Below are 26,882 nucleotides of genomic sequence, written 5' to 3'. Positions count from 1 at the left end.
TCTCTCTTCCCATCCATCCATCCTTCCCTCTGGTGGTGTTGCTGGCAGTGGAGGAAAGTGTTTCCATCAGGGACGTTTTAATATAATCCCACTTCACACAAGAGCCCATGCACGAGCCTCTCTTGGCACTGCCGGCGCGCACACACTGGCACGTGGCAATGCTGTGTGTGTGTGTGTGTGTGTGTGTGTGTGTGTGTGTCAAGCAGGAGCCTAGGGGGGAGTCAAATTGCACCCTCCAAGGTTCCGATTCAATGCTCTGCAGTGCAGACACACCACACACTACCGCAGCAATTGTGTGAAGTGAACAATAGACAAACACATGGACGTGTACATTACAGTACAGTACATCATTCATACATGCAATAATAAATGTGTAAGCCACAGTGTCAGGTTATCAGTTCAGTGTGATGGAGACCATAGTTCAGCCGCTTTTTATATCCATTTCAGTATATAAACTGGTTCTGTAAAATGCTCCACAACAAATCTGCGCCAGCCCTGACACAGACTCAACTCTGGGCTCACAAACCCCACATAGAGCAGAGCCAAAAGATACACAGATATGACAATTTACATATGAACCCACATCAATTTACATATGAACCCACATCAATTTACATATGAACCCACATCAATGGCTCTATATGTTAATCCCGGAGGAGGCTGGAGACTGGAGGTGGTGGGTGATCACCCACTTTGAATGTTATCAACCGATAATCACCAATATGTTCTTAATCAAGACCATGCAATGAAGCAATATGGACATTTCCTACATACTGCGGAAGTGAAATTACTGCCACTGAAGCGAAAACATAGTGAAACTGCGCTATATAACAACTTTGCTTTATGTTTACTTATACATGGCCAGTTAAGACTGAGGTTAGGATTAGATTTAGGGTTAGGGTTAGTAGACGGACAGCACAACCAACGCCACGTCGGACAATGGCTGACCACAAACGTCAAAATGTAGGAAATGTCCATATATCTCTTGATAAGGGCTGAGGACGGAGATCAAATCATCTGATAACATCCCAAACCGCTATGGGAGATTGATAGTTGATGAGCTGCAGGCGCGCTGAGCGTCGTGTAAGAGTGTAATTTTAAATGGGCTACAGTTATTAAGCTTATAACTCGTGGCCCAAATGTGATGGTACTGTAAGTAGATATGTGGACGAAATGACTTCATTAATCAAATCAACATCTTGCATGACTAAAAACTAAAGGAGCTAGGATGATTTCCATGGGCTGTGTTAACCTTTCACTCCCCACATGGGATGGGAGAAGACAAAGGGCTGTCAAAGTGGAGGTGGGGGGTGGATGCGAAGAGGCGCAGGTGGTGGGCAGGAAGTTGACATGGGAGGTTTTGCTGTGTTGTGTTGTTTAACCCCTTAATACTAATACTAAATACTACAAGCTCAGAACGCATTGCAATGTGTGACACATTGTGAGCTTCACAGGTTGTCTCGCAGTGGCGTGCACAGACATTTAGAGGGGCAGGTGCTCAAGTGAAAAAAGGGCAGTACAGTGTACTGTATCAACAACACATCTCCAGATTTCACACTAGCGTGCTATGACAACTTCCTGTCTTTGTATGAAGTCCAGCCATTATACGGAATGTTTGCTCTGTGTGTCTGTGGGCAAACATACAGTGTGTGTGTGTGTGTGTGTGTGTGTGTGTGTGTGTGTGTGTGTGTGTGTGTGTGTGTGTGCGCGCGCGAGCGTGTGTGTGTGTGTGTAGTGTGAGGTGGAACTGTAGCTGTAAACTCATCATAGCAGTCCCATAAACCACTCAAGCAGGTGAGGGTCACCTAGATGTGTGTAGAAGTGGGCAGCTAATGTCCCCTCCCCAACGTCCCCCTGCCCACATGCTTGTTGCCTCTCTTCAGATGCCTGACAGCTCAGAGTCAGTGGAGTCTGTGTGAGTGCATCTGGGTGTTTGAGTCTCTGTCTGCCGTGCATGTGTGTACTGCATTCACTTGAGTGAGAGAGAGAGAGAGAGAGAGAGAGAGAGAATATGAGTGACAGTTGTAAGCACCATTCTTGTCGCTGGTTAAATCAGACAGGCGAATCCAACCACAATAAAGGCCAATTTGTGTTTCAACTCCAAACCTTTTATTAAAAACACTGCTTGTCTCTTGAATAATTTTTGTTTTCCTTCCATTTTCCTTAACCTTGATAATAAAATAGGAGGATTTTTTTGTTGTAAAAACAATACCATCAAATCACAACCCTCTAATGAGCCCAAAGCCACTGCCACTTGAACCCTATAACTCTCTCTCTCTCTCTCTCTCTCTCTCTCTCTCTCTCTCTCTCTCTCTCTCTCTCTCTCTCTCTTTAATACTTCTTCTAGACAGTGTCGCACAACTGTATGTGTAGTTGTGTGACTAATTAATAATTACATTTGAACCATTTGGAATATACAAGGTTTCTGTCTGACATCGACAACGTTCCAAAAGAGTTGACTATGCTTAATACCCTACCCTCAGTGGTTTTCAACCCTTTTCATATCAAAGTCATATAAAAATATATATTTTGTTAGGAGAGATAACAGGCAAATGTTGATCAAAATAAGTATTATTTTACATGCTAATTGTGTAGGCGAAGGCTTCTTGTAAATTAAGTAGCCTAGTGCAGGTGTTTAACAATAATACGTAACTCTTGAGAGTTCCGGTAAGGGTACATTTGGTTTAATTTTACACTCTCAAGAGTTAAAAATCTATAAGGTCCATTTGGTTACTAACTCTCCATTATTCAGCTGGGGACCACCTGGAGCCCTCTCAAGGACCACTGGCTGAAAACCACCACCACGCCTCAGACCAGACCTTGTTTCTTCATACTCTCCTCCAGCTACGTTCCCACAGACCAGAGATCTCCCTCCATCTGAACAACTGAAGCATTCACTGAAGAATAAGAGGCGTCGGGAGTGGAACCCTCAACCCCTGTGCTGCATGGAGACAAGAGCTCATTGTTCCACGCACACGCATGGCCTGGTGAGCAGCGCAGTGTGTTTGTTTCAGCCAAAAGTTGTTTTCTGTGGCTCTACACGTGTTGGCATGTGTGTAGGCTACAGCATGTGTCCTGATGTGTCGACTTCACTAGCCATCTGTGAGCTCCGTTGGAGTCCAAACTGAGGACGGATTCACTCTGATGTGTTTCCCAGACCTGACTGTGAGACGCTGCTGGCTCTATAGCTGCACAAACACGGAAACAGGGTCACTATGTCGGCTGTGTGTGTGTGTGTGTGTGTGTGTGTGTGTGTGTGTGTGTGTGTGTGTGTTGACGTTGCATGCAGTTTCTCAGCTGTACATACATTCCTTCACGTTATGGGCTGTTCTGGTAAGTCTCCCTTCTGCTCAAGATAGATTACATTATGTTTTTCTGTAAATATAGCTTATAGTTTAGTAGGATATTAGCTTACAGTGCATACATTTGCGTGTGTTCACGTGCACGTGAGAGTGTGTGTGTGTGTGTGTGTGTGTGTGTGTGTGTGTGTGTGTGTGTGTGTGTGTGTGTGTGTGTGTGTGTGTGTGTGCATCCGCACGTCTGAGTGTGCGTGTGAGTCTGAGACATGGCTGTCTAGGCAGTGTGACATTCCATCCCAGATAAGAGAGTTGACCTTTGACCCCTGTCACAGTTCAACCACAGGCCAGCACAGGGCTGTCTCTGTCACTCAGAGCACAGCGGAGCCACTCAGCGGGAACAGAACAATGAGGGAGAGAGAAGGGGAAAATACAACTTAAAGAGAAGGAAGGAATGAGACGAAGGAGAAGTGAGGAGGTGGAGGAGTGCTCAGCAATGGTTCTTCTGACAGTGATACGTGAGCTATATTCCACTGAGTGCTGGACGTGTGTATGTGTGTGTGTGTGTGTGTGTGTGTGTGTGTGTGTGTGCGGTTCACAGTGAAGGCCTAACTATATACTTCACCTCAGAAACAGTGAAAGAGAGAGAGAGAGAAATCCACATCATCATGTGATTATGTCATAGCTATTCCCCAAAAAGTGTTTAATTCCCATAATCTATCTATCTATCTATCTATCTATCTATCTATCTATCTATCTATCTATCTATCTCAATTAATATTTTTGAAACTGAATGTTTTAGGGTGCTATTACTTTGGTATAAATAAATGTAGCGCTAACCCTTAACCCAAACGGCCAGACCTAACCTTACATCTACTGTAACTCTAACCTAAACCCATCAACAATAAGGTTAGGCATTTAGAAGACACTCTGCTCCAGAGTAAAAGCAAGGATGATAATCACCTGTGCAAAGAGAACAATGTCCTCAAAGAAATAGGATACCAATAATCTAGCATCTAGTGTCTAAACAACACCCTACCTACTAACATTCTTAACATGTGGTCAAGGATAAACAAGTGTAAGAACAAGTGGCCAACATATATATTTGCATAGTAAACTAGCGTCTATAAACCGTCTAAAACGCCTACATTCCTACTTAAATTACCCTTACTGCATCCTAAATTGTCCCCAATTGTAAACTCATCTGTAAAAGGTGCCTAACAAAATAGTCCTCACAGTGTCAATGTCTCAAGTACTACTATCCCTTCACTGTACTATACAGTACGTATAGAATAGATCCTATAGGCCTAGAGTAATACCTGGCGCACGCACACACACAAACGCACACACACACACACACACACACACACACACACACACACACACACACACACACACACACACACACACACACACACACACACACACACACACACACACACACACACACACACACACACACACACACACACACACACACACACACACACACACACACACACACACACACACACACACACACACACACACACACACACACACACACACACCTTTACCTCTTTGTAGTTATCCATTCCAACATAGACCATGTCATTCAGTAGTGCTTCCCTCCTTCCTCTCTCTATCTCACAGTTAGCGGGTTAGTTAGTCCAGAAGTCACACACATTCATTGAATGTCTGAATAAAAGTCAGCGAGACCTCCCATGTTCAGGGTCAGACGCCGTGATATAAACACATAGGTGCCAGCGTCCTCTCTCTGCTGTCCATGTTCTACTCTGCTCTCTCTGTCTCTCCTCTACTGTTCCTCTGTGGTTCTGCCTCCTGCCTCTCCCTCAGGGCTGTGAATGCACAATGGTCAGAGGTAAGGCCCCCTCAGAGCCCCCTACCTTAACCCTCAGGCCAGGGCGGCCCCACAGAGGGAGAGAGAGAGAGAGAGAGAGAGAGAGAGAGAGACTGTGGTGTTTTTTTCCGTTCTTGCACCTTGACGTGAGGACAGCAGCTGCTCTTGCCCAGTTTAGCTTGCTCATGATGTGTGTGTGTGTGTGTGTGTGTGTGTGTGTGTGTGTGTGTGTGTGTGTGTGTGTGCAAAACCAAAAACCCTGAACTTTTAACTTTTATTTCCCTGTGGACTGTGATGTAAGAGTCCACAAATCCCATATATGACATAATAATTTGCCAGCAGATGTCACTGTTTTTACTGTTTTGCCTGTTTTTATTGCAGCTCAAAAGCCTTCAGAACACACAGAGAAAACCCCAGACCACAGAAAATCCACTGAATGTTCAAAGTTCAGGTTATGTGGGTGTAATTAAGGTCATAAAACCTAAAAGAAAAACGAAAAATTAAAATGAAAGCTTTAATGTAAGTGTTTTGGCTGTGCCAGAGAGCAGTGATGCAGTACATATTTGAGGAGGAATGTGAAGTGTTTGAGTCTGGGTCAGAGAGGGTGGTGGTGTGTTTCCTTCCTGCTAAGGTAAAAATAGAGCCCTGTCTGGACTTTGAAAACCTGCAGCGTGCCTCTGGCCACGCTGGCTGCATGCAGTTCAACCTCTGACACAACACAACATAACAGTGGCTTCGCACGCACGCACGCACGCACGCACGCACGCACGCACGCACGCACGCACAGAGCATTTGTCTTTTACCACTAAGTTACATTCCCAAGCCCAGCTCTGTTCTGCTGCGTATAATGATCTCATCTTTGTGAGACTCTATCGACTAGGCCATGACTCATATATCTGTCATACTTCCCCAGACAAATCATATCCACATTACTACACATCACATCACAGAAGCAACTATAGGCAGCCATACACACCACCAACTAATTTCATGGTATAGGCCTAATTGAAAAACAAATAATAATAAATACACCAGGCATGGTCGCGTGCACGCATCCGCCTGGGTGACAGCAGACTGCTGGGCGAGTGCTGGTGCTTTGGCATGGGGGGCCCCATGTATGCTATAGATACAGTATTAAGTATTAAGAGAGAGCACCAATTATTTGACTTTCAAATTCAAACTCAAGAGGTGGCTTAAAGTAAATAAAACAAATAGTTGAATGGATTTCTCCACAAGTAGCCCCAGAATAGAGATGCCATGGTTCAAGTGGTTAAATAGGCAGCTTCTGTGAGCAAATCTCCCATGATTTCTGTCAGCATAAATTGGGCTAATCCATAAACTGGTCAATCCCTTCTTTACAAACATACAGTATGTAAAGCTGTGGAGGGATCCATACAACATACTTATATAGAGTCAGACATACTGTGATAGGAACAGAGGGAACTCTTATAAGCAGATCAAACCGTTTGCCAAAGACAATGGAGTAAAAGAAAGAGAATACAAAGTGATACCGATGAATGTGAGTCACAGTATCTCATCTCCTCTGCAGAGTGTGTGTGACTGTGTGTGTGTGTGTGTGTGTGTGTGTGTGTGTTTGTGTGTGTGTGTGTGTCTGTGTGTGTGCGCGCGTGCATGCTTGTGTGTGTGTGAGAGAGAGAGAGAGGGATGGCTAACATTATGTGCTTCTAAATGGCAGCCTGAAACAGTATAAATTCCCTTTGTAGACCTGTGCCAAGCGTACGCTTGTGGAATAATGCATCAGCATGATAACATCAAAGGATGCACACGTGTGCGTGTACACACACACACACATGAACGCAAGCACGCACATACACAAACACACGCTCGCGCGTGTGCGTAGTCAGAGTGGCTGAATGAGAAAATAGGAAGTGAGTTTGATTCAGCGCTGATCCCTAAGGATTATGGGCAGAGCAGAATGACTTATCTGGTTCTCTCCTGTATCCGCCCACGCTGGGGACCATATACAGCCAGGACACACGCGCACACGTGTACGCACACACAGCACACACACTCTACAGACACACAAACTATGCCCGTTTATACTCCTCTGGTGTGAATTGGACTCAGAGGGACGTGGGTGGGGTTCATTACTGAGGCTGACTTCATGGAGGCAGTGAAGTCACTGCTGATTCAGACAGGAGGAGGATATGGAGAGGGCGTTAACCTGGACGGGATCGTGACCAGATAACAAGCTTGGGCGCGCGCACGCACGCACACACGCACGCACACACGCACACACACACACACACACACACACCTCAGTTCAAGGGCACAGACGTCTGATGTCAATAAATAATCTTTGAAACATAGTGTGTGGATAATGGATATGTGTCTCTGATCTAGAAAACAACTTAACTGTTGGTCAGCTGAGAAAAAGAGAAAAAAGGGGAAGAGAGAGAGAAAGAGAGAGAGAGAGAGAGAGAGAGAGAGAGAGAGAGAGAAATAGTTCATTGTTCCAAATGAACAGAGGGTGACTGTGAGAGAGAGGGTTCCTGGCACCTCCTGTAAGCTCAGGATTCAAGTCCAATGTTAATGTGAGTGTGCATGTCTGCACATATCTGTCTGTCTGTCTATTTGCAAGCATCCTTGTTTCCAATATTATAACTCTTATTTATGAGTTAACACAACACAACACAGTTACAGACACATTAGAGTGAACCTTGTAGCTCTGAGCCCTTCTTACAGGAAAGGAGAGAAAGACCAGGGGCTGCTGCCATAGCAACATCGCAAGAATTCCTCCATGACGATGTTCTGTGTTCCAAACAAATTGGGCTGGGAATGGAGCTGTGGTCTGTTCCCGTTGGGAAGGCTTCAATCATTCACATAAAGAATGTCACACACGCACGCATGCACGCGCACACACACACACACACACACACACACACACACACACACACACACACACACACACACACACACACACACACACACACACACACACACACACACACACACACACACACACACACACACACACACACATAGAATTACATCACGTGTATGCTAAACTAAAGTTTACAAAACAAAACAAAACAAAACAAACTCACAATGCATTGCGACATGATGCATTGTGCACTTGTAGATTGGCTATTTTGAGGTATTTCTTTAAAATAAATGAAACCATTTTGCAATAGGTGGGCCGCAGTCAGAAGCTATGGCTACATACTGTATATTGGGGTCCTTTCCATGGAATGGTTTGGGAACCCCTGAACTAGAGGTGTTGACGTGTTCTTTAGCCCCTTTAGGAAACGTTCCACTTTACAGCACAAATGCATTATTCAATGTGAAGCCCTCAGCGGTATCTACTGTACAGCTACGCCTCATCACTAATTCAACAGCACACGAGGAGAAGTGCATCACAGATGCTTACATTAGCTTCTTATACTAGGGGGTCCGTGTGCACAGCTGTACACATACTGTATACGGTATGTGTCGATCTCACAGCTTGCCAGGAACCTTGCCATGAAGGCCCAGGATGGCACACTGTGGCTGGGCCGATACATCTCTCCATCACCCTTCCTCCTGCTGGTACAGCGGCTGAATGCAATATTATCAATAGAATGACCAATCCAGTCCTGAGTGTCTATTAACATTCACTGAAATAAAACTGAAACATATTGAATTACCTCCTAAATAGTATTTTAACTCAACTAGAACTTTAGTCAATTCTGCTGTAACAATTGTTATTAATTTAATATAACGATAAGAAGAAATTAAATCGTTCTTTGCCAAAAAACAAACAAACAAACAGAACAGAACATGTCAATGACGTTCTATATACACAATACAGTATAGTGCTTATGTGTTTTATGGAGAGGGATGAGATGGACTCGGCTGTGGAACAGTAGGCCTACTGTATGTATGAAGGAAGTAACAAACACCATATTTAACTCTACTCTGATTTTTCTGCATGTGCTCCTTCCCTTCCTATTGCCACTGGCCTCAAAGAACAACGCAGCCCCTCACCAGCCCAGACAAGGACCACACCTTAGATCCCGCATAAGAAAAACAGCAGTGCTGCTAACATCAAAACAGATCAGGCCCCCGAGGCACACAGACTGTCCCAGAAGACAGAGAGATATGCAGGGACCATCCCTTCCCTCTCTATTCTCACTTAGGAAAATCCTCAGTGCTAATTCCACTAGCGTAACTGACATGGACCCAAATGAACCCTCACATCCAGAGTTAAGTGACCACTGAGGATTTCCCCCCCCCCCCCCCCCCCCGCCATTACCCCCTGTCTTAAATTACAATTTCTCTATTTCTCTTCTTCCTTCCCTCCCTTCCTCCCTCCCTCTTTCAGCCTGTGTTGTGTATGCGAGGGGACAGGCATGAGGGGCGATGTCTGCCCCTCATGGTTGCCGGGTAACCAGTCTAATTGAGAGGCCTCTGGAGACTTGCCGCTATCAGAGCCTGAACCCTGTGATTTCCAGTAGCCGCTTTCTTCTCTCTCTCTCTCTCTCTCTCTCTCTCTCTCTCTCTCTCTCTCTCTCTCTTTTGTTTTTTCTAATGTTAGTACCCAAAGCATGTAATTTCTAGAAATGTCCTGAAGATTTTTTGAGTGTACAAAAAAGATGAAATAAAGGCTTCTCTCTCTCTCTCTCTCTCTCTCTCTCTCTCCCCTCCCTCACTTTATTACAGCATCTGATTCCTACCTGCATTCTCTCTCATACCAATTATTATTAATATTTCTTTTTTTACATTTTCCTCTATTTTCTTCCCCTCTCTCTGGGTTTAATTACGTTCTCCCTGCTTCTCTCTCGCATCACATTTCCATCTATTGCCTCACAAAGCATCATCACCGACACGCCAGTCTTCATTCGTGTTCCACATAGACTTTCCCTCCTGCTTCTGTTTCATCCACCATGCCTTTCATCTGACACGTCTCTCCACTGAACCCCTTCGATTCACTCTGCTCTTCCTCTGTCCCTCGTCTTCCTGACATCTAGCCATCTAGCTTTCATCCATGAGCAGACATGGCAGGAAATCCTTATCTCATTATACAACAGCTCCCTCGAGCGCCCACACGCACCCATATGTCCCACAAACCTCATGCGGGACAATTAATGCCTGTGATCTTGTAGATGTTGTGGGTTTGTTTACCAATGTTGACAGTTTTAAAGAGTCCTCTAACAGGACTCTTTAGACAGGGGCTCTCAAACCTTTCAAGACCAAAGGGTCCCCAACTGTGCCCCACCCCTACTGTGAAAAGGCTTTGCAATTTAAATCGTCTTGTGAATCGAATTTGAACTGAAATGTAACAAATGTATTCATTTTTTCCTCTTCCCCGACTCCCTTGTGCAAATAGTCAAATGTTGAAACCTTCAACTCAGTCATGGTTGGAGGACAGTTGGTCTCAAAGCACCTCTCATGGCTCACAGTCACAATCAAATGTCAGTCTTCTGAGTCTGACAGTGTTCATCAATTGCCATCTCTTCCTCCTGAGCTTTTCTCATATTCTTCACCCACTCCTCGCCCTTGTTCTACACAGACATCTCATCTCTCTCCTTTCATCCACCCACTTTCTCCCTCCTGCACACCCCCTTCTACACTGACTGCATTGCAGACTTTCCTCCCTAGGAATGAAGGTTAGGGAAGAGAAGAGTGTAAGTACAGCTGTGAAATGCACTCCTTTCATCAACACTGTATCATTCCTCATTAGATAAATCTGGGCACTTCTGTCACAGGCTTAATTGGAAACGCACGCACGCACGCGCGCACGCACGCACGCACACACGCACACGCACACGCACACACACACACACACACACACACACACACACACACACACACACACACACACACACACACACACACAGCATTCTGTTCCTGACTATGATGCCTGTGCCACAGATTCACATTACATACCTATCTCACAGCTCTCAATACATTCCCAGATAAAGTTGCAAAATGTGTCTGTCAGGCATGCAGACTGATGGATTGATGATGCTGAGCTGAGGGCATTGTTACTGTCCACAGTGGAAGGGCGTGCGTTTGTGGGAGTGTGGGGGGGGGGGATTATTCCACTGAGTCAAGGGCTCTCTTAGCAACCGCCTAGATGTCCGATTCACAACACAACATAACACAAAACATATTATCTACCTACAGATGTCTGACACTCAACAGGCACAACACAGTGGAACCTTCAATAACAATAATTGATGACATATATCAAATGGACGAGATAGAATCAATGAAATATATTACACACATGCAGCTAAAGTGCATCTCAAACAACATTCACCTGGGGCCTGTCAACTGCAAAAAACAACACCGCCCTAATCTACAAATGGAGTCATGTTGACCTTGTTTACCTTGTAAGAATAGTTTTCCTGGTGAACCATGATCCTTCACAGCATCCTACAGCGGAGTCTGCTTTGCTGGGAGAAACGGACGTGAGTGGAAGTGGGATAAGAATCCCAACCTCGCAGCGGTATTCAGAGGGTGGGGAGGGGAGGAGAGGAGAGGAGAGGAGAGGAGGGGTTGCAGATCTCGTCCGGTCCTGATCGGAGCTATCTGCTGCTGCTGTCACTGTCCTTATGATATAACACCTATCTCCTTTCCCCTCCCATCTATCTACCTACCGGCACTCTTGTGTTTTACCACCGCTTTCTAGCCCTCTTTCGTTTGGTTTTGCTGTCTGCTGTCTAAACAGGGCAGGGTCTGATCACTTCTTTCCCAAAAGCCGAGAGAGGGAGGGGAGTGAACGGAAAAAAGGGGAGGCGTGTGAGAATGAGAAAGACAGAAAAAAGGGATGGTGGGAGGGAGGAGAGGTGAAAGGGAGAGTACATTCAGAGTCGCCTCTCTCTGTCTGGCTCTGATGGAGCAAGGGGGAGGGGCTGATGGGTAGAGAACCCACAGAACAGGCCAATGGAGAGAGAGGATGGATGGATGGAGGAGGGGTGACAGCGCAGAAGGGGAGGCAACATTCTGCCATTCTATAAAGCAAGGTAAAGTCATCCCAGTCAGAGAGAGACAGCAACACATTAGTATATGTGTGTATTGTGTATATATCTATATTATGTAGCATATCTATATCTATAAAGCCATGTGTCCCATATAGGGCAGGGCCTCCTATTTCTGTAGTGTGAGGCAGCTTGATGTACAAGTACATGATGTACATGACACTCTGGACATGACATCACGCTAGTAAATGAAATGATAATGTTACTATCTGATTTTCTCTGTGGCTACATTTACTACAACACAATCAACATTCATTATTTGTACAACCCTACCCACTGTTCTTCTGCGGGCACTGGATGGCATTTACTGTACCCTCTCTGACTGTCTCTCTGCAGGATTATCAACCCGCAGCGGCAGATGGCTGGTCTGTAATCCACCAGTAGGCCACCCTAGACCAGGATAATCCCTTCCTTCTCCACCTCCCCTTTCCTCTCTATATCCTGCCATCCACCACATTTTATTTTGTCCGTCAACATCTGAGATCTGTTTCTGATGATCACAAACTGTGATCATCCCTCATTTATCTCAATGTAGAACGTGACTAAATGGATATTTATCAAAGCATATCTGTGCCTTATTTATTCTGTTATAATAGTCCGAGAATAAAGGCATGCAATATATTTGCACGACAGATTCAATTAAACCAGACATTTAATTCCAGTTTCATTTTTGTGTTGGGTACTCTCCTTTATTCTCCTCTCTGAACAGATCTCTCTATTTGCTATTGATCTTGTTTGGGTAACCCCCATATCTCGTTTGTTTCCCCCCATAAACCCACTACTGGGTTTAATGACCTGGTGGTGGATCGATGGTCTCCCTCCTGTGATCTATTGGATCAGGTCTGCACATGCCATGGCTTGCTTTGGACAGGCCGTCCTGCATGGTGCCTGTGTAGGCATATTGGACCGGTGCCTCTCCAATTATTCTACCCTTGACTTACATAGTAAGACTTTGACCTGTGATACAGATTTAGTCCTTTTTTCCAATCTCGTCAATGAACAGTCTTTTCATATGGAGGCTCCTGGATCCAGTCAGTGAGATCTACTGTATAAATCTGAGTCTCTCTCAGGGTTTCAAGAGGCTTCATGGGTTAACAAGATCAGAAGTGAAGCCAATGGACTGTGGGTATTCAGTCAATGTTCACACAGCGCCAGACCCAGTATTCAGGCTAGGTTTGCACTGCTTCAAAGACCTTGATGCCCACCCTTCTTGCCTGGTGAATACCAATATATTCACCCAGTCTTTCTTCCATGCCTCATTGCATTCAAGCATGTGCACTTGCGCACACGTGCACGCACGCAGACAAACGTATGCACGCACGCACGCACGTACACACGCACGCACACACACACACACACACACACACACACACACGCACACACACACACACACACACACACACACACACACACACACACACACACACACACACACACACACACGCACACGCACACGCACACACACACACACACACACACACACAAAGGAGGTGCAGGAGCAGAGAAACTTTGATGTATGAATCCGTGAACCATGCTATGATATGAAAAGCCGTAGCAACCGGCCCCTTTCCACCATCGCCATGGCAGCAGTCCGTCACCTTCACTCCCTGCTGACCTTCAGCGTGGTTGTCAAGGTGACAGTCTGACTCATGGTTCACTCCCTGCTGACCTTCAGCGTGGTTGTCAAGGTGACAGTCTGACTCATGGTTCAGGTGGTCTGCTTTGTCTGCCCCAGTAACACAGCATCGGTGTCGGTCTGAAACCTTTTAACTTCATTATTCAAACTTTTTTTCGTAAACGAATGCCCTACTTCGTCGTTCAAAAGCATCGGACAAAAGTAGCCAAAATAGCCGGTCTACAAGCCCACATCGCATTACACCGTGACACGTTGTGGGCTTGTAGATTTGCCATGTTTGTGATTTTTTTAACGCCAAAGTGAAAGTGCTTAAGTCTATCTGTGGGTTTTATAAATATTAAAACAATGTATTAACAAGAGCTTGTGCCTAAATAATAACTAACACTGGATGCATTGGAAAACAGGTCCTTTTTCAATTTCCTGAACAGTAAGGGTTTTGGACATACTAGGTTCCCACCAGACGGAGACGATAAAATGCTACAGTAGCAGCACATGGTCTCCAGAATAATGATTATTTACACAGACCCAGAGCAGACGTCTTCTATGAGGTCCATACAGCAGTCATTATATTTGGAGAAAAGATAATTGGGCTCATGAGCTGGGCTTTAAAATGAGAATTGCTTCTCATAGGACCAGAGACAGATGTATGCGTTCGTTATTTCCTCCCAATATAATTTTACTTAATTTTTGGACAGATATATGTGTCCTGCACAAGGACATCAGTTTGCTCTTGGGAGACATTATATTTCAGAGGCTTTTCTTCCATGACAAAACGAAAATGATCAGTGTGCCGTTGTGCTCAGCACAATGCTGCTCTTATGAAGGTAATGAAAAGCAATACTTTAATTAGGTCAGGATTGAATCACAATATATTCAGCCTAATCCAACCCAATTTAGCTGCAATTACTCTGCCCTTCTCCCATGTCTGTTGCTGTAGCTACATACCACCTGCCCAGCAATTCACACCGGTTTGCCTGTTTCCCAAAAAGAGAGCAACTGTGCAACTGAACCTTTTGGCCAAAGGTTGGCACTTGATGAGCAGTGGTGTCACCAAACTCTGTGAGTTCATCCTCCCAGGAGAATGAATGCGACCAGACAATTCCATTTAAATCCAGCCAGTATGTTTCCTTTGAGCCCTGCCACTAGCAGAGCTAAAAGACAGCAACACCAGTGTGATTATCTAACCATAGGATTCAGATGTCTCAGGCAGCCCAAATCAGCTGAGAGAATATGGGCAGTCAGAGAAATTATCAAGTGGATTGTCTGTATCCACTTGATAATTTCTCTGACTGCCCATATTATTATATAGACCTTGTCTGTTGATGCCAAAGCAGGTTTGGGAAAACCTCATTAGGAGGTGTAGCTCTGGGCTGGCTAACATCACCCTCCTAGAGGTTGCAGCTGGTTATGTCTCTACAAATGCTGACCGTTAAGGTAGTGAACATTTTGTTTGTACTGTATGTACTGTAAGTCAATTATATTGATGGTATAAACAGAATGTAACACCCAGTCCCATTCAGGTATGCGGTTAGGCGCAAGCTTGGCTCAGGGAGGACAACGCCCCTGCCATGCAGAGTCCAAGGCACTTTGGATAATAACATCATATCCTGTGTTTGTAAAACTGTCAATTATCACTCTGTATTCATACAGTACTACTGTATGGAGCGGGAGACATCTTCACACTGTGGGTATGTGGGTGTGATGTAGATGTACTGGAGCTTCTTTCTATCTAGTCAAGTGCATCGAAACAACATACAGTACAGAGCATATACTGCAGACTTCCTCTCTGTCTGTCTGTCTATTTATAGATGCAAGCACAAGGGTAGAATACCATGGGAACCGAAGCTTATCAATCCTTGAATATGTAACAGTCCAGTCTACTGCAATGTTAACTAAGAAAATCAAAGGTGGGCAAGCAGAGAGGTGCTTTGAATGACCCCTCACCAACTACAAGGTATGATTCACCCAATCTTCTTTAAGAGTATCCTAACCTTATCTTTCTGTCTCTCCCCCTTTCCACTGGTAAGTAAAATATCTCCCTTTTCACCCCCCCCCCCCCCCTCGAAGGGAGAGGGAGCATAGATGCTTTTAGTGAGCTGACATTTTGTGTCGGTGTGAAAAACATTGTGCATAGTGGAGCAGGTTGCCTCAGTGTGAGGGCCAGACTTTGGCAGTAATGAGCTCTCTCTGACAGCGAGTAACTGATGGTGGAAGGCCAAGGAGGCATGGCGTGAGTGTGTGTGTGTGTGTGTGTGTGTGTGTGTGTGTGTATGTGTGTGTGTGCGTGTGTGTGTGTGTGTGTGTGTGTGTGTGTGTGTGTGTGTGTGTGTGTGTGTGTGTGTGTGTGCGCAACGTGCGTGCGTGCCTGCGTGCATGTGCTTCTGTGTCGGTGTAAGAGAGAGAGAGAGAGAGAGAGAGAGTGAGGGGGTGTGTCTATGTGTCTAAGTAAGATATGTAAATGTAAGAGTTAGAGAGATAGGGAGCCTCCAGTGGCTGTTCTAATGAGGAAACTGTGTGCAGTGAGTAATGTGCAGTTGGTGGCACAGATATTCAGGCAGGGTGTGCCTGCTCTACATTAAAGAAGCCAAATTTGCACACTGGCATGTCAAACACGGACAAGTGAATGATTATCAATTAGGCTGGGGATAGGAAATAAGCCATGATGAAATACTAGGAGAGGTGAGTCAAAAATAAATCCTTAGTAGTTAAGGATGATACAGTGAGCAGAGAAGAGTGCACGGCCACAGAATGATTTCTATGGTTACAGGGTGGGTTACTCCATGGGTTGGGGCCAGATGGAATCCTTGTGGACAGCATTTCCCCCAAATCATTTTGGAATCTATTCAAAATCCAATGAAACTGCTCAGACATGGACTTGCTTGTAGAAGCCACAGACTTAAATGGAAATGCCGTGACAAACTGACTTCAGTCTAATGGTATGGGACGGGTATCGTAAGGTTACGGTTGTTATGTCTCTCCTTCTGTTCTCCTCTACAGCAACAGATGAAGCTCTCTGTGTGACCTGGCACAGAGCCCTCTGTTTCCTTCTCTCTCTATCTCTCTCTCTCACCACAGTCGCTCACAGACACCCACAGATATTGATGCAACTACATCAATATCTACACAGTCATGTAGCAGGGCTGGGCGATATGGACAAAATAATATAAATTGTATTCGACATTTTTCAGAAATGGTCAAAAATGCAAAGATTCACGATCTATATAATTTCACATAATGCATTGTGAGCCTTTTCACAATAGTATGATATGCAAAATTCTACCTAGACGATATCTATCATGTCACGATATTGATATAATATCCATATATTGCAGTCACATGGATACAATAATGCATTATGCGTCATGAGAGAGGACACTGAGAAACAGAGAAAACATAAAGAGATATTACACTTTAATACACTATTCATTTCAGATCTACATAAGCCCACATAAGACATAACTTCAAACTCCATGTTAACTATGTTAGGCTCATTGAAAACACATGTAGGCCTACCTGGTTCTGGTGACTGGTATTGTCCTTAGAGTATATATGAATAAAGACGGCACCGGATTCCTCCTCCCATCCACTTGCATTAAGTTGCTCAAAAGTGCGTGAGGCGATTTCACTCCTCCTTCCATGTAGGAACAGAGTGCATTCTGGGATGGATTTGCCCCAAACACATGAACACGCTGCCGTTGACTATCATTGTACCGTTTGTGCGCGTTCACGTATGAAACATTCATTCACGTGTCATGGCCCCAATAACATGAACGTGCGCAATGATAGTCAATGGACCAGCGCTGGCTCGAGCTGCAATACCAAATTCGGCCACTATGTCCATTTCGCCTCAGGGTTTCCTCCGGGTGCCGTCTCTATTCATATATACTCTAAGGTATTGATTGTCCTTCTAATGCATGACGGTGCCATCATTTTTTGATTATGTATTTTCTTCATTTTAAATGTCTAATATAAAATACATGAATACATTTAAAAAAATAAAGAGTAATCGAATAATGATGCTGCCGCCAAGCATTAGAAGGACAATCAGACACGAGAACCGGGGGCATGTGTTTTCAATGAGTGGTCAACGGTCAATGGTGGTGTTTCAAGTTGAATAGGCTTTAATCCATAACAGCTCCGAACCCGTCTGCAAATCATGACCACCTGAGCAACCTACAATTTGGTGGAGCTGAAACTGAATTCATGCCACGGGATCAATATAGGTCAACCATAAGTGCTAACTGGTGATGATAGAGTGGTTTGTTTCAGTGTGTGCATGTGTGCGTGTGTGTGCATGTGTGTGCGTGTGTGTGTGTGTGTGTGTGTGTGTGCGCGCGCTGTAATTTTACCCTGGTATAAACTATAAACAGACTAGTCAACAGCCCACCTCTCTGTCTCTAACAAACCCAAACACACAGCAGCCTCTATAATCAAGTACAGAGAAGCACAGTAATTCACCCGCCCTGCACAGCTCCACCCAAATGAACACACACACACACACACACACACACACAAGGGCGTGCAGAACAAACACGGGCCGTTGTGTCTGAGTCTGACTCAACGCTTTATTCCTCTGACAGGAGAGAGGAGGTGTTGGAGATTAAAAATCTGTCGTTCCTCTCTATTTCTGGTGCTTTTCAGTAAACCGAGTTTTGCGTCCTTCCTCAATCTGCCATTGGTTATGAAGCTATAGTGTGTGTGTGTGTGTGTGTGTGTGTGTGTGTGTGTGTGTGTGTGTGTGTGTGTGTGTGTGTGTCTGTGTGTGTGTGTGTGTGTGTGTGTGCACGCGTGCAGTATGTATGCCATGGTGCTATAACATTAGCGGCTATCTCCTCACAGCTACACAAACCCTCCACAGCACGCCCTGCCACTCACAGCCTGCATACCCCCACTTTCATGGTTTTCTTTAGGGTGGGAAGGAGGGGGAGTGGCAGCCAAGGGGAGAAAATGGTCTCCTGCTGTATTTTGGCTGTGTGAGAACATTGGACCATAATGCTTCCTGACAGATTTAGGAAGACGACAATTAGCAGGGAACAGAAGCGAGGGGGAGCTGGGGTGAGGTGCTGGGGGTCTGTAAGAGGGGAAATGGGGAGAACAAGGGGCCAGGTATTGGTATGGTAAAATACAGTGGAGCTGGGGCTGTAGTAGTTCTATATTCAGCTATTAGTATAGATTTACACAAACATTAAATTCCCATTGACAATGAATGAAGAATTTACGTCATATGTGTCTGAGCAAATATACATACGTTACGTCATGATGACGCCCCTCACTTCACACAGGTGTGATTTTTGAAACTATAGGAAGGTATGAAATATGGCTTAAGTGGCTAAACCTTGTATATAAATAGAATACAAATAAAATGACACTATGCAACCTGTCCTATGCTGCAAGTACTGTACACACAATTGTAAGTGATTCATGTTTCTGCTAAGACCCACCTCTCTTGGTACTCGATATTGGGTGACTCATTGAGTGGAAGGGTGTGTGTGTGTGTGTGTGTGTGTGTGTGTGTGTGTGTGTGTGTGTGTGTGTGTGTGCGTGCACGTGCAGGTGGAATCATCATGACAGTGGCAGATTATGTTCTAAACATGGCTGAAGGCCACCACACCAGACCTCTACCTTGTGTCTCCACCATGCAGCTGGTCTGCCAGCCTGGGTGACAACAGCCTCACTGAGGCATCATTCATACATAGAACGTTCTGTGGCTCTCTCTCAGGGTCGGGTATGGCTTATTATGGAATGCACTGACCTCTCACCTCCAGCTGCAGGCTGGTGGGTATGTGACCTCTCACCTCCAGCTGCAGGCCGGTGGGTATGGGTTTAGTCTTTAGTCTGGGTTAGAAGAATGGACTCACCTACTCCATTAAACACTTTCTATCCGGTGTCCCTTTGAGCATGTCATTATGGGCGAACATGTGCAGAAATGTTCAATAATGTCCAATATAAAAAAATGGCTAGATAAAAGGTTTCTTAACAATATTCACAAGCTTCTTCCATGCTGTTAATCATAGTGTGTCTGAATTAAAGTAGCATAACAACCGCCTTGTTTGTGCAGGAAGTTAGGGACTAGTGCTACTTACTTTATATATATATTATATAATTTTTGCATGCAGGGTCAAAGTTTTGGACGTTTTTCATTCATCAGGAAGACTGAACTAGATACTTCAGATAGCAAATAGCACAATACACATGGTCAGAATCCTCCACATTCCCAGGCCAGCACACACCTGTACTTTGTTACAGGCCAAATAGCCCACAGTCTGGTTACAGACTAAATCGATATCACACAGTCCTGCAGTGCAGACTACATAGCATACAATCCTGAAGAAACCCGAGACCCACATGTGGCCATGCACTGCTTGCTCTAATACACACTCTCTCAACTGAGCTCTACATGTCACACACACACGCACCCGCACATGCACACGCACGCACACACACACACACACACACACACACACACACACACACACACACACACACACACACACACACACACACACACACACACACACACAGGATATCACAGTAAAGGAATGCAGCGCTCCAGGGTGTTTAGAGATGATAGAGATGTAGAGAGGATTTTCTACGGCGCGCTTCAGCTCATTTTGGAATCTTAACTCAAGTTGAAGTTGCACTTAAACTATCAAATTAAATCATGAAATTCATATCAGAAACAAACAACTGATTATTTTTAAATATATTTGTATATTTTTTAATTTACCTGCGTGTAGTGCCCAACTTGCTGTGGGGAATCCAAGGTTAAGCTGAAATGAAAAAATAGTCCACAGGCAAAACGAAGAAGAAGAAAAGGTCCCACCACCACTGGCAGGCTAGACCATGAGCACAACTAGATATCCTTTGAAGTAGTTACACGAGGTTACATGAACGTGTGTGTACGACCAGAAGAAAGAAGTCTGAATGGCTTTGAAGCAGACGCAGGCATGTCCTACACACAGCCAGAGTGAGTGAGATGTGCCGTGCAGAGGGCCGGGCATGTTTGAGCATGCACACACGCAGGCACGCACGCACGCACGCACACACACACACATACACACACACACACACACACACAGTGAGCCAGAAATATCCGAGCTTCAGCTAGATCTACACACCTGGTGGCTAAGCACCCCCACTCTTTAGCCTCGCCCTCTTCGCATACTCCCCAACATACTGTTGTTATACACTGTACCAACTCCTCTTTACTTAATCACATTAACCCTGGTTAATATAAAGGGCTTAAATGGTTAACTCACTCTCTCGTGCCTTGACAGGTTAACAGGCTGACCCTGTCACCCTTATACAGTGAGAGCCTGAGTGTAGCTATCGCACTCTATTTCTCAATGTGGAAAATGCAGTGCACGAAGGAGTAGCTTGAGATCCAGCGTCTTTTACGCTCAGCGCTTCGCCCACTTCTATCCACCATTGGCTGCTCTTCAAGACTTTTCGTACCCTGCAATTTTCCACCTTTCCTCCCCACCCCCCTCTGTCTCCCTCTACGTGGCACTGTCTGAGAGCGTGTGCGTGGGGGTAGTAGTTAGGTTGTTAGTGGTGGGTGTCGAACAGAGTTCAACTATAATCATAGAACACACTGACTGAGATGCAAAGGAAAGAGAGAGAGAGAGAGAGAGAGAGAGAGAGAGAGAGAGAGAGGGAGAGGGAGGGAGGGAGGAGATAATGAGCTGCTCCAATTTGTATTCCATAACTGTCTCCTGCTTTTATTTTCCACAGCCCTTGAGTGATTGTCTGGGGCAACATGCTCCACGCTTCTATTATTATAATAATAATATATATTTTTTCACGTTTTTTATGGTGAGTTTCAGAATAGGCTATTAAGCTGGTCCTCCCACTCCTGTCAACACACTGGCATTAACAACTGAGGGGACAAAGGACAAAGGCAGAAACAGTTAAACACATCCCAATCACAAGGACACAGTGAGGCGGGCATTATTGGAAAATAAACCTGCTTGCCTTATCTGGGTGTATTTCCCATGAATAACCACCTCATTGGATATTATCCTGCTTAATACATACACGGCTGCCTACAATTACGAGCAATGAGTAATTTCAGGTTACCAGTGGTGGAAAAAGTATTCAAATGTTGTACTTAAGTAAAAGTATCAATACTGCAATGTAGACTTGTACTCCGTTACAAGTAGAAGTCCCGTATTCAAAATGTACTCAAGTAAAAGTATCCGTAGTCGGGTCACGGGGGCAACAGCTCCACCAGAGAGCTCCAGACTTCCCTCTCCAGAGCAATGTTAGTAACTTCCTCCTGGGGGATCCTGAGGTGGACCACCAAGGCCAGTGAGTCGATGTGCTTCCTTTAACTGCACCTTGGCTGCCCCGGGGTCTCCTCCCATGGGACGTGCCTCGAGGACCTCCCTAGGGAGACGCCCAAGAGGCATCCTAACCAGATGCCCGAACCACCTAAGCTGGCTCCTTTCCAGGCGAAGAAGCAGCGACTCTACTCCGAGTCTCTCTCGCGTGACTGAACTTCTCACCCTATCTCTAAGGGAGATGCCAGCCACCCATCGAAGAAAATTCATTTCGTCCACTTGTATCGCAATAATTGTATGTTGTGTATTCAAATATCGTGTATATTTGATATTGTGATTCGATGTGTATCCAAATAATTGTAGTGGAGTAAAAAAGTAAAAATGTTGGCTCTGAGATGTAGTGTAGTAGAAGTAAAAGTACAAATACCTAATTGTACTTAAGTCCAGTACTTGAGTAAATGTACTTAGCTACTTTACACCACTGCAGGTTACACAGAAGAAGAGCAGTGCATGGTCTGTGACTCAGAAATAACAGAATGCTATGATTGATTGACCAATCAGAATTGCATATTCAACAAAGCTGTGTAATAAAGTAGAGATAAAACATACTGTAGTAACTAAGTAATGTAAAAGTAATGTGGACCAGCTTATTACTAATGTGCTGCAGCACAGCTTCTATAGTGCTGAAGTGACAGTGTCTTTGTTTAATTGTGCAGTGCCAGCATTTGGTACGTGCAGGTGGCTGGACATTAACTATAGAAATACCTAAATCGCTCGCTGAAAATAGCAGATCTACAAGGTCACAACAGGCACACGAAATATAAACCAAATATAAACCAGGCAATGAAACTGCAAGCAGATGCTGCCATTGTGTGTGTATGCTTTGAGGTATTTTTTACTTTCCTGGAGTACTTTTATTTCTACTCCACTATTGTACATCTCAGAACTTTTACTCCACTACAATTATTTGAAAACTTTAGTTATTTGAAAACTTTTGTTACTATACTTACTTTGCAGATTTAAACACACATAACCACTTGAGCTTGTAGATCTATTTTTCAAAAGATTTCTATACATTTAAAAAACTTTCTGTCTAACGAGTATACTTTTAGTCATTTAAGAATATTTTGATGCCAATTCTTCTGTACTTTTACTCAAGCATTTTTTTTTTAATACTGGACTTTTTTACCTTTAACAGAATATTTCTACTGTGTGGCATTAATCCTTTTACCTAAGAAATGTGAGTCTTTCTTCCAACACTGCAGTAGCCTACAGTAGCCTATATGCCATGTAAGCATAAGTGCTTCAGTGCTCAGGGTTGATTGCATAAATATGTTTGCACTTTGCACTGTTGATATGCAAACAATATAACATGTACTTCACAGCTGTCAGGAGGCATTAGTTAAGCTATGCACTAACAGTATGAGTGAATGGACTTTCAATTAATTAGTTACGCTATGCACTAACATTAATAACAGTATGAGTGAATGGACTTTCAAGCGATCCTGCTCAAGCCGACATGAAAGTATTAGTCTCATTACTCTCATAAAATATAAACTTAAAAAGTCCTTTCTCTTTTCCTGTGTGTGTGTGTGTGTGTGTGTGTGTGTGTGTGTGTGTGTGTGTGTGTGTGTGTGTGTGTGTTGCTGCATGTCCCAGCATATCCATATTATCAAGAGCACTGAGCTTGCCCACAGGGCGTTTCTAAATGGTATGAGTAAGGGTTTGGGTGAGTGTGTGTGTGTGTGTGTGTGTGTGTGTGTGTGTGTGTAGTTTTGGGTGTGTGCACGCCGTGATAAAGAAAGAAAAAGAGCAGCCCGCAGCCCTGGATTTATATTCAGAATATGCTGCACGGTAGATCAAGTAGAGGTAAATTACTGGGCAGGGGTGGCAATACACTGGGGCCTCTCTGCCTGACTTCTACCCCAAGGCCATCGCGGTAGAATAATATTATTGTTTATCTTTTAGGGGTGCAGAGCTGACAGAAGGGTTCGGAGGATTGTTTTACCGGAGGGCCCCTGCGGAGGACCCTCTTTGGCACGTGCCTCCACAATTAATTAGATCCTAATGATGAAGAGGTCAACACGGACGTCAGCCCTGCAGAAATCCCTGGCACCCCACACCTCGCCCTAACTCCCCTACATTCCAGAGGAAACCACACCCCCCACTCTTCCATAACAAACACACCTGTCCCAACTAATGGACGTGGTTACAATATCAATATCAATAATACCATGGAACCGAACCACTGCTGGCCCGCAAACAGTGAACGCCATTATTTGTTGAATTGAAGGTAAAAAGCTCTGCCGGTCAGGATGTGTGCACAGGTAATGTTTCAGTTTTTCTGTGTGTGTGTGTCTCTGTGTGTGTGTGTGTGTGTGTGTGTGTGTGTGTGTGTGTGTGTGTGTGTGTGTGTGTGTGTGTGTGTGTGTGTGTGTGTGCGTGTGTGTGTGCGTGTGTGCGTGCGCTGCTCCATACATGTATCATCACCACTGATTCTCCTCAGCATGACAGGGGCCACAGAGGCCGTTACCATGGTGATGTGAACCAGAGGACAGCCAATGTGTGTGTGTGTGTGTGTGTGTGTGTGTGTGTGTGTGTGTGTGTGTGTGTGTGTGTGTGTGTGTGCGTGCGTGCGTGTGTTTGTAGTGCAGTCCTATAGGTATGAGTCTGGTGTGAAGCAGTTTTAGCTCATTCTGTATACATTGCAGGAAGTTACACGTAATAGGCTTGCCTCAGTGGTTCCGTGTACCTGATGGTGCTCGCTAGCCATATATCTATTGTAACACCAGTTAGTAGACAGGGCGGTCTATCAAAAGTTGAGCCCCGCTATCCCCGGTGATTCTGACAGCACAGATGTTTTTGTGGGTTTACTGAACCACAACACTATCTCTCTCAAGGGGATCCCAGCCACATCCCACATAATAGAACCCCCTTCACACACACACACACACACACACACACACACACACACACGCACGCACGCACGCACACGCACGCACGTGAGCACAGTGGTGCCTGGTGGCTCCTGTCTGAGAGGATATCTAAATATTTAACAGCTTTTTTTTAAAGGCTCTTTCTTCCTCTCTCCTCTCTCCAGGCAACTGTGAGGTCCTGTGGACATGAGGGGTTCAAACGTTCTTATAACAGTCAAGGGGAGTCCATTTTGACATTGCAGGCAAGTAAAGCGTGACTGGCATGGTTCTCTGAAATAAAGGGGTAGCCTATTTCAACCTGTAACAGACGTCCATTTCTTATCATCGTGACTGAAACAACTATAACTTCAGCTTATAGGTTGAAATGCATGAACTCTGACCGGAGATCAGCAGCAAGCATGTACTGTACAGTACCTCTACTGTACTCTTGAATCATCCCAGAGACATTATATGGGCTTTTTGTCAAAACAGCCATACCTTGCGTCTTTTCTACGCTATCTCTCCAGCTCCCAGCTCAGCCGGGATTACGCGGCTAATTCCCGTTTCTTATCTGCACAGGGCCATCGGAAATTCCGAGGCCTGGTTTTCCTTTCAGTCGGAGGGAAGGAAGGAAGTGGTAGCTGCTTATCACCATGCATGCACACTGAATATAGTCACATTGTACATCGTACATCAGGTGGAAACCTCAAATGTGAAAATAGTATAGATCTACAAGCTCACAATGTGTCGCATGGAAACGCATTGTGACTGTGAGCTTGTATATCGGCTATTTTCACTCCTTTTGCTTGACAGCCTTGTATGATGAAGTAAGGACGAAAAAATGTAAAACGTTGACAATTGGAGATACAAGGTTTCTGCCCGACAGGAATAACATGAATTGTGTGTGTGTGTGTGTGTGTGTGTGTGTGTGTGTGTGTGTGTGTGCGTGTTTCCGTGTGCATGCTGGCGCGCATGGAGTGCTTGTATGCTCTAGGAAGATAGGCTAGTAACTGTATAAGATGGAGGTTCTTTCTTACTTAAGAAACCTCCCCTCCTAAGAGACGTTTCGGTGCCAAGCAAGTCTTATCACACACCACTGCCTGAGGGGGGGGGGGGGGGGGATAATAGGAAGCAAGATGGACAGAGAGAAAAGGGGAGGGAGAGGGGGGTAGGGGGAGAGACATGAGAGAAAGAGAAGGAAAGGGGGGTAGAGGGAGAGAGACAGAGAGAAAGAGAAGGAAAGGGGGGTAGAGGGAGAGAGACAGAGAGAAAGAGGAGAGGGGGGTAGAGAGAGAGAGACAGAGAGAAAGAGGAGAGGGGGGTAGAGGGAGAGAGACAGAGAGAAAGAGGAGAGGGGGGTAGAGAGAGAGAGAGGGAGGAAAAAGAGATGAGTAGAGAGTGGGAGAGAGACAGACGGGAGGAAAGAGAGGGAAAGAGAGGGCGAGAGAGACTGCCAGACTTGGCTCATATTAAAGCAGAGACCAGGAGGTGACCTTCCTCATTCAGAGAGAGAGCAGGTAATGCATATTGACACAACTATGACCCATGTGTTCCTACAGATCTTTAAGCATTCTGCTGCCCCTCTCATCCTCTCTGACCCCTCCCTCCGCATTCCAGACATGCCACAGGGAGATAGAGGGGGCCGCCCTCCAGGGCAGACAAACAATAGACACACACGCACACACATGCATTGCATGCACGCACGCACGCATGCACGCACGCACGCAGGCACACACACACGCACGCACATACGCACGCACACACGCACACAATGGCCATGGCGACGGCCATTGTCTGTGGTCACTGAAGAACAGAGGTCTTGGTTTTAGCATGCCAAAAGAGACATCACTCAACCCGCCACCCATCCCCCCCCCCAGCTTGCTTTCGAACACACATTTCATTCTCAAGCAGTTTGCCGTTTTAGTCC

At 45.1% G+C, this 26,882-nt stretch overlaps 1 protein-coding gene across 3 annotated transcripts in view; it reads right to left on the bottom strand.

Annotated features, from left to right (window-relative positions):
- Positions 1-26,882, bottom strand: part of schip1 (schwannomin interacting protein 1) — a 44,686-nt gene that overhangs the window by 12,078 nt on the left and 5,726 nt on the right. The window contains exon 1 of one of the 3 annotated variants that reach the window (XM_080771387.1): positions 11,472-11,824. The exons of 1 other annotated variant lie outside the window; for it this stretch is intronic. In XM_080771387.1, coding sequence (XP_080627513.1) covers positions 11,472-11,501 — 30 coding nt within the window. In that variant the 5' untranslated portion in view covers positions 11,502-11,824. Of the gene's footprint in view, positions 1-4,852; positions 5,102-11,471; positions 11,825-26,882 lie in introns of those variants that run through there. One more of the 3 variants, XM_080771386.1, reaches the window with a different exon arrangement.

The sequence above is a fragment of the Protomyctophum bolini genome (genome assembly GCF_963924005.1).
Source record: "Protomyctophum bolini genome assembly, chromosome: 9".
NCBI classification, from domain to species: Eukaryota; Metazoa; Chordata; class Actinopteri; order Myctophiformes; family Myctophidae; genus Protomyctophum; species Protomyctophum bolini.
This window is presented reverse-complemented; position numbering and strand designations above follow the sequence as displayed.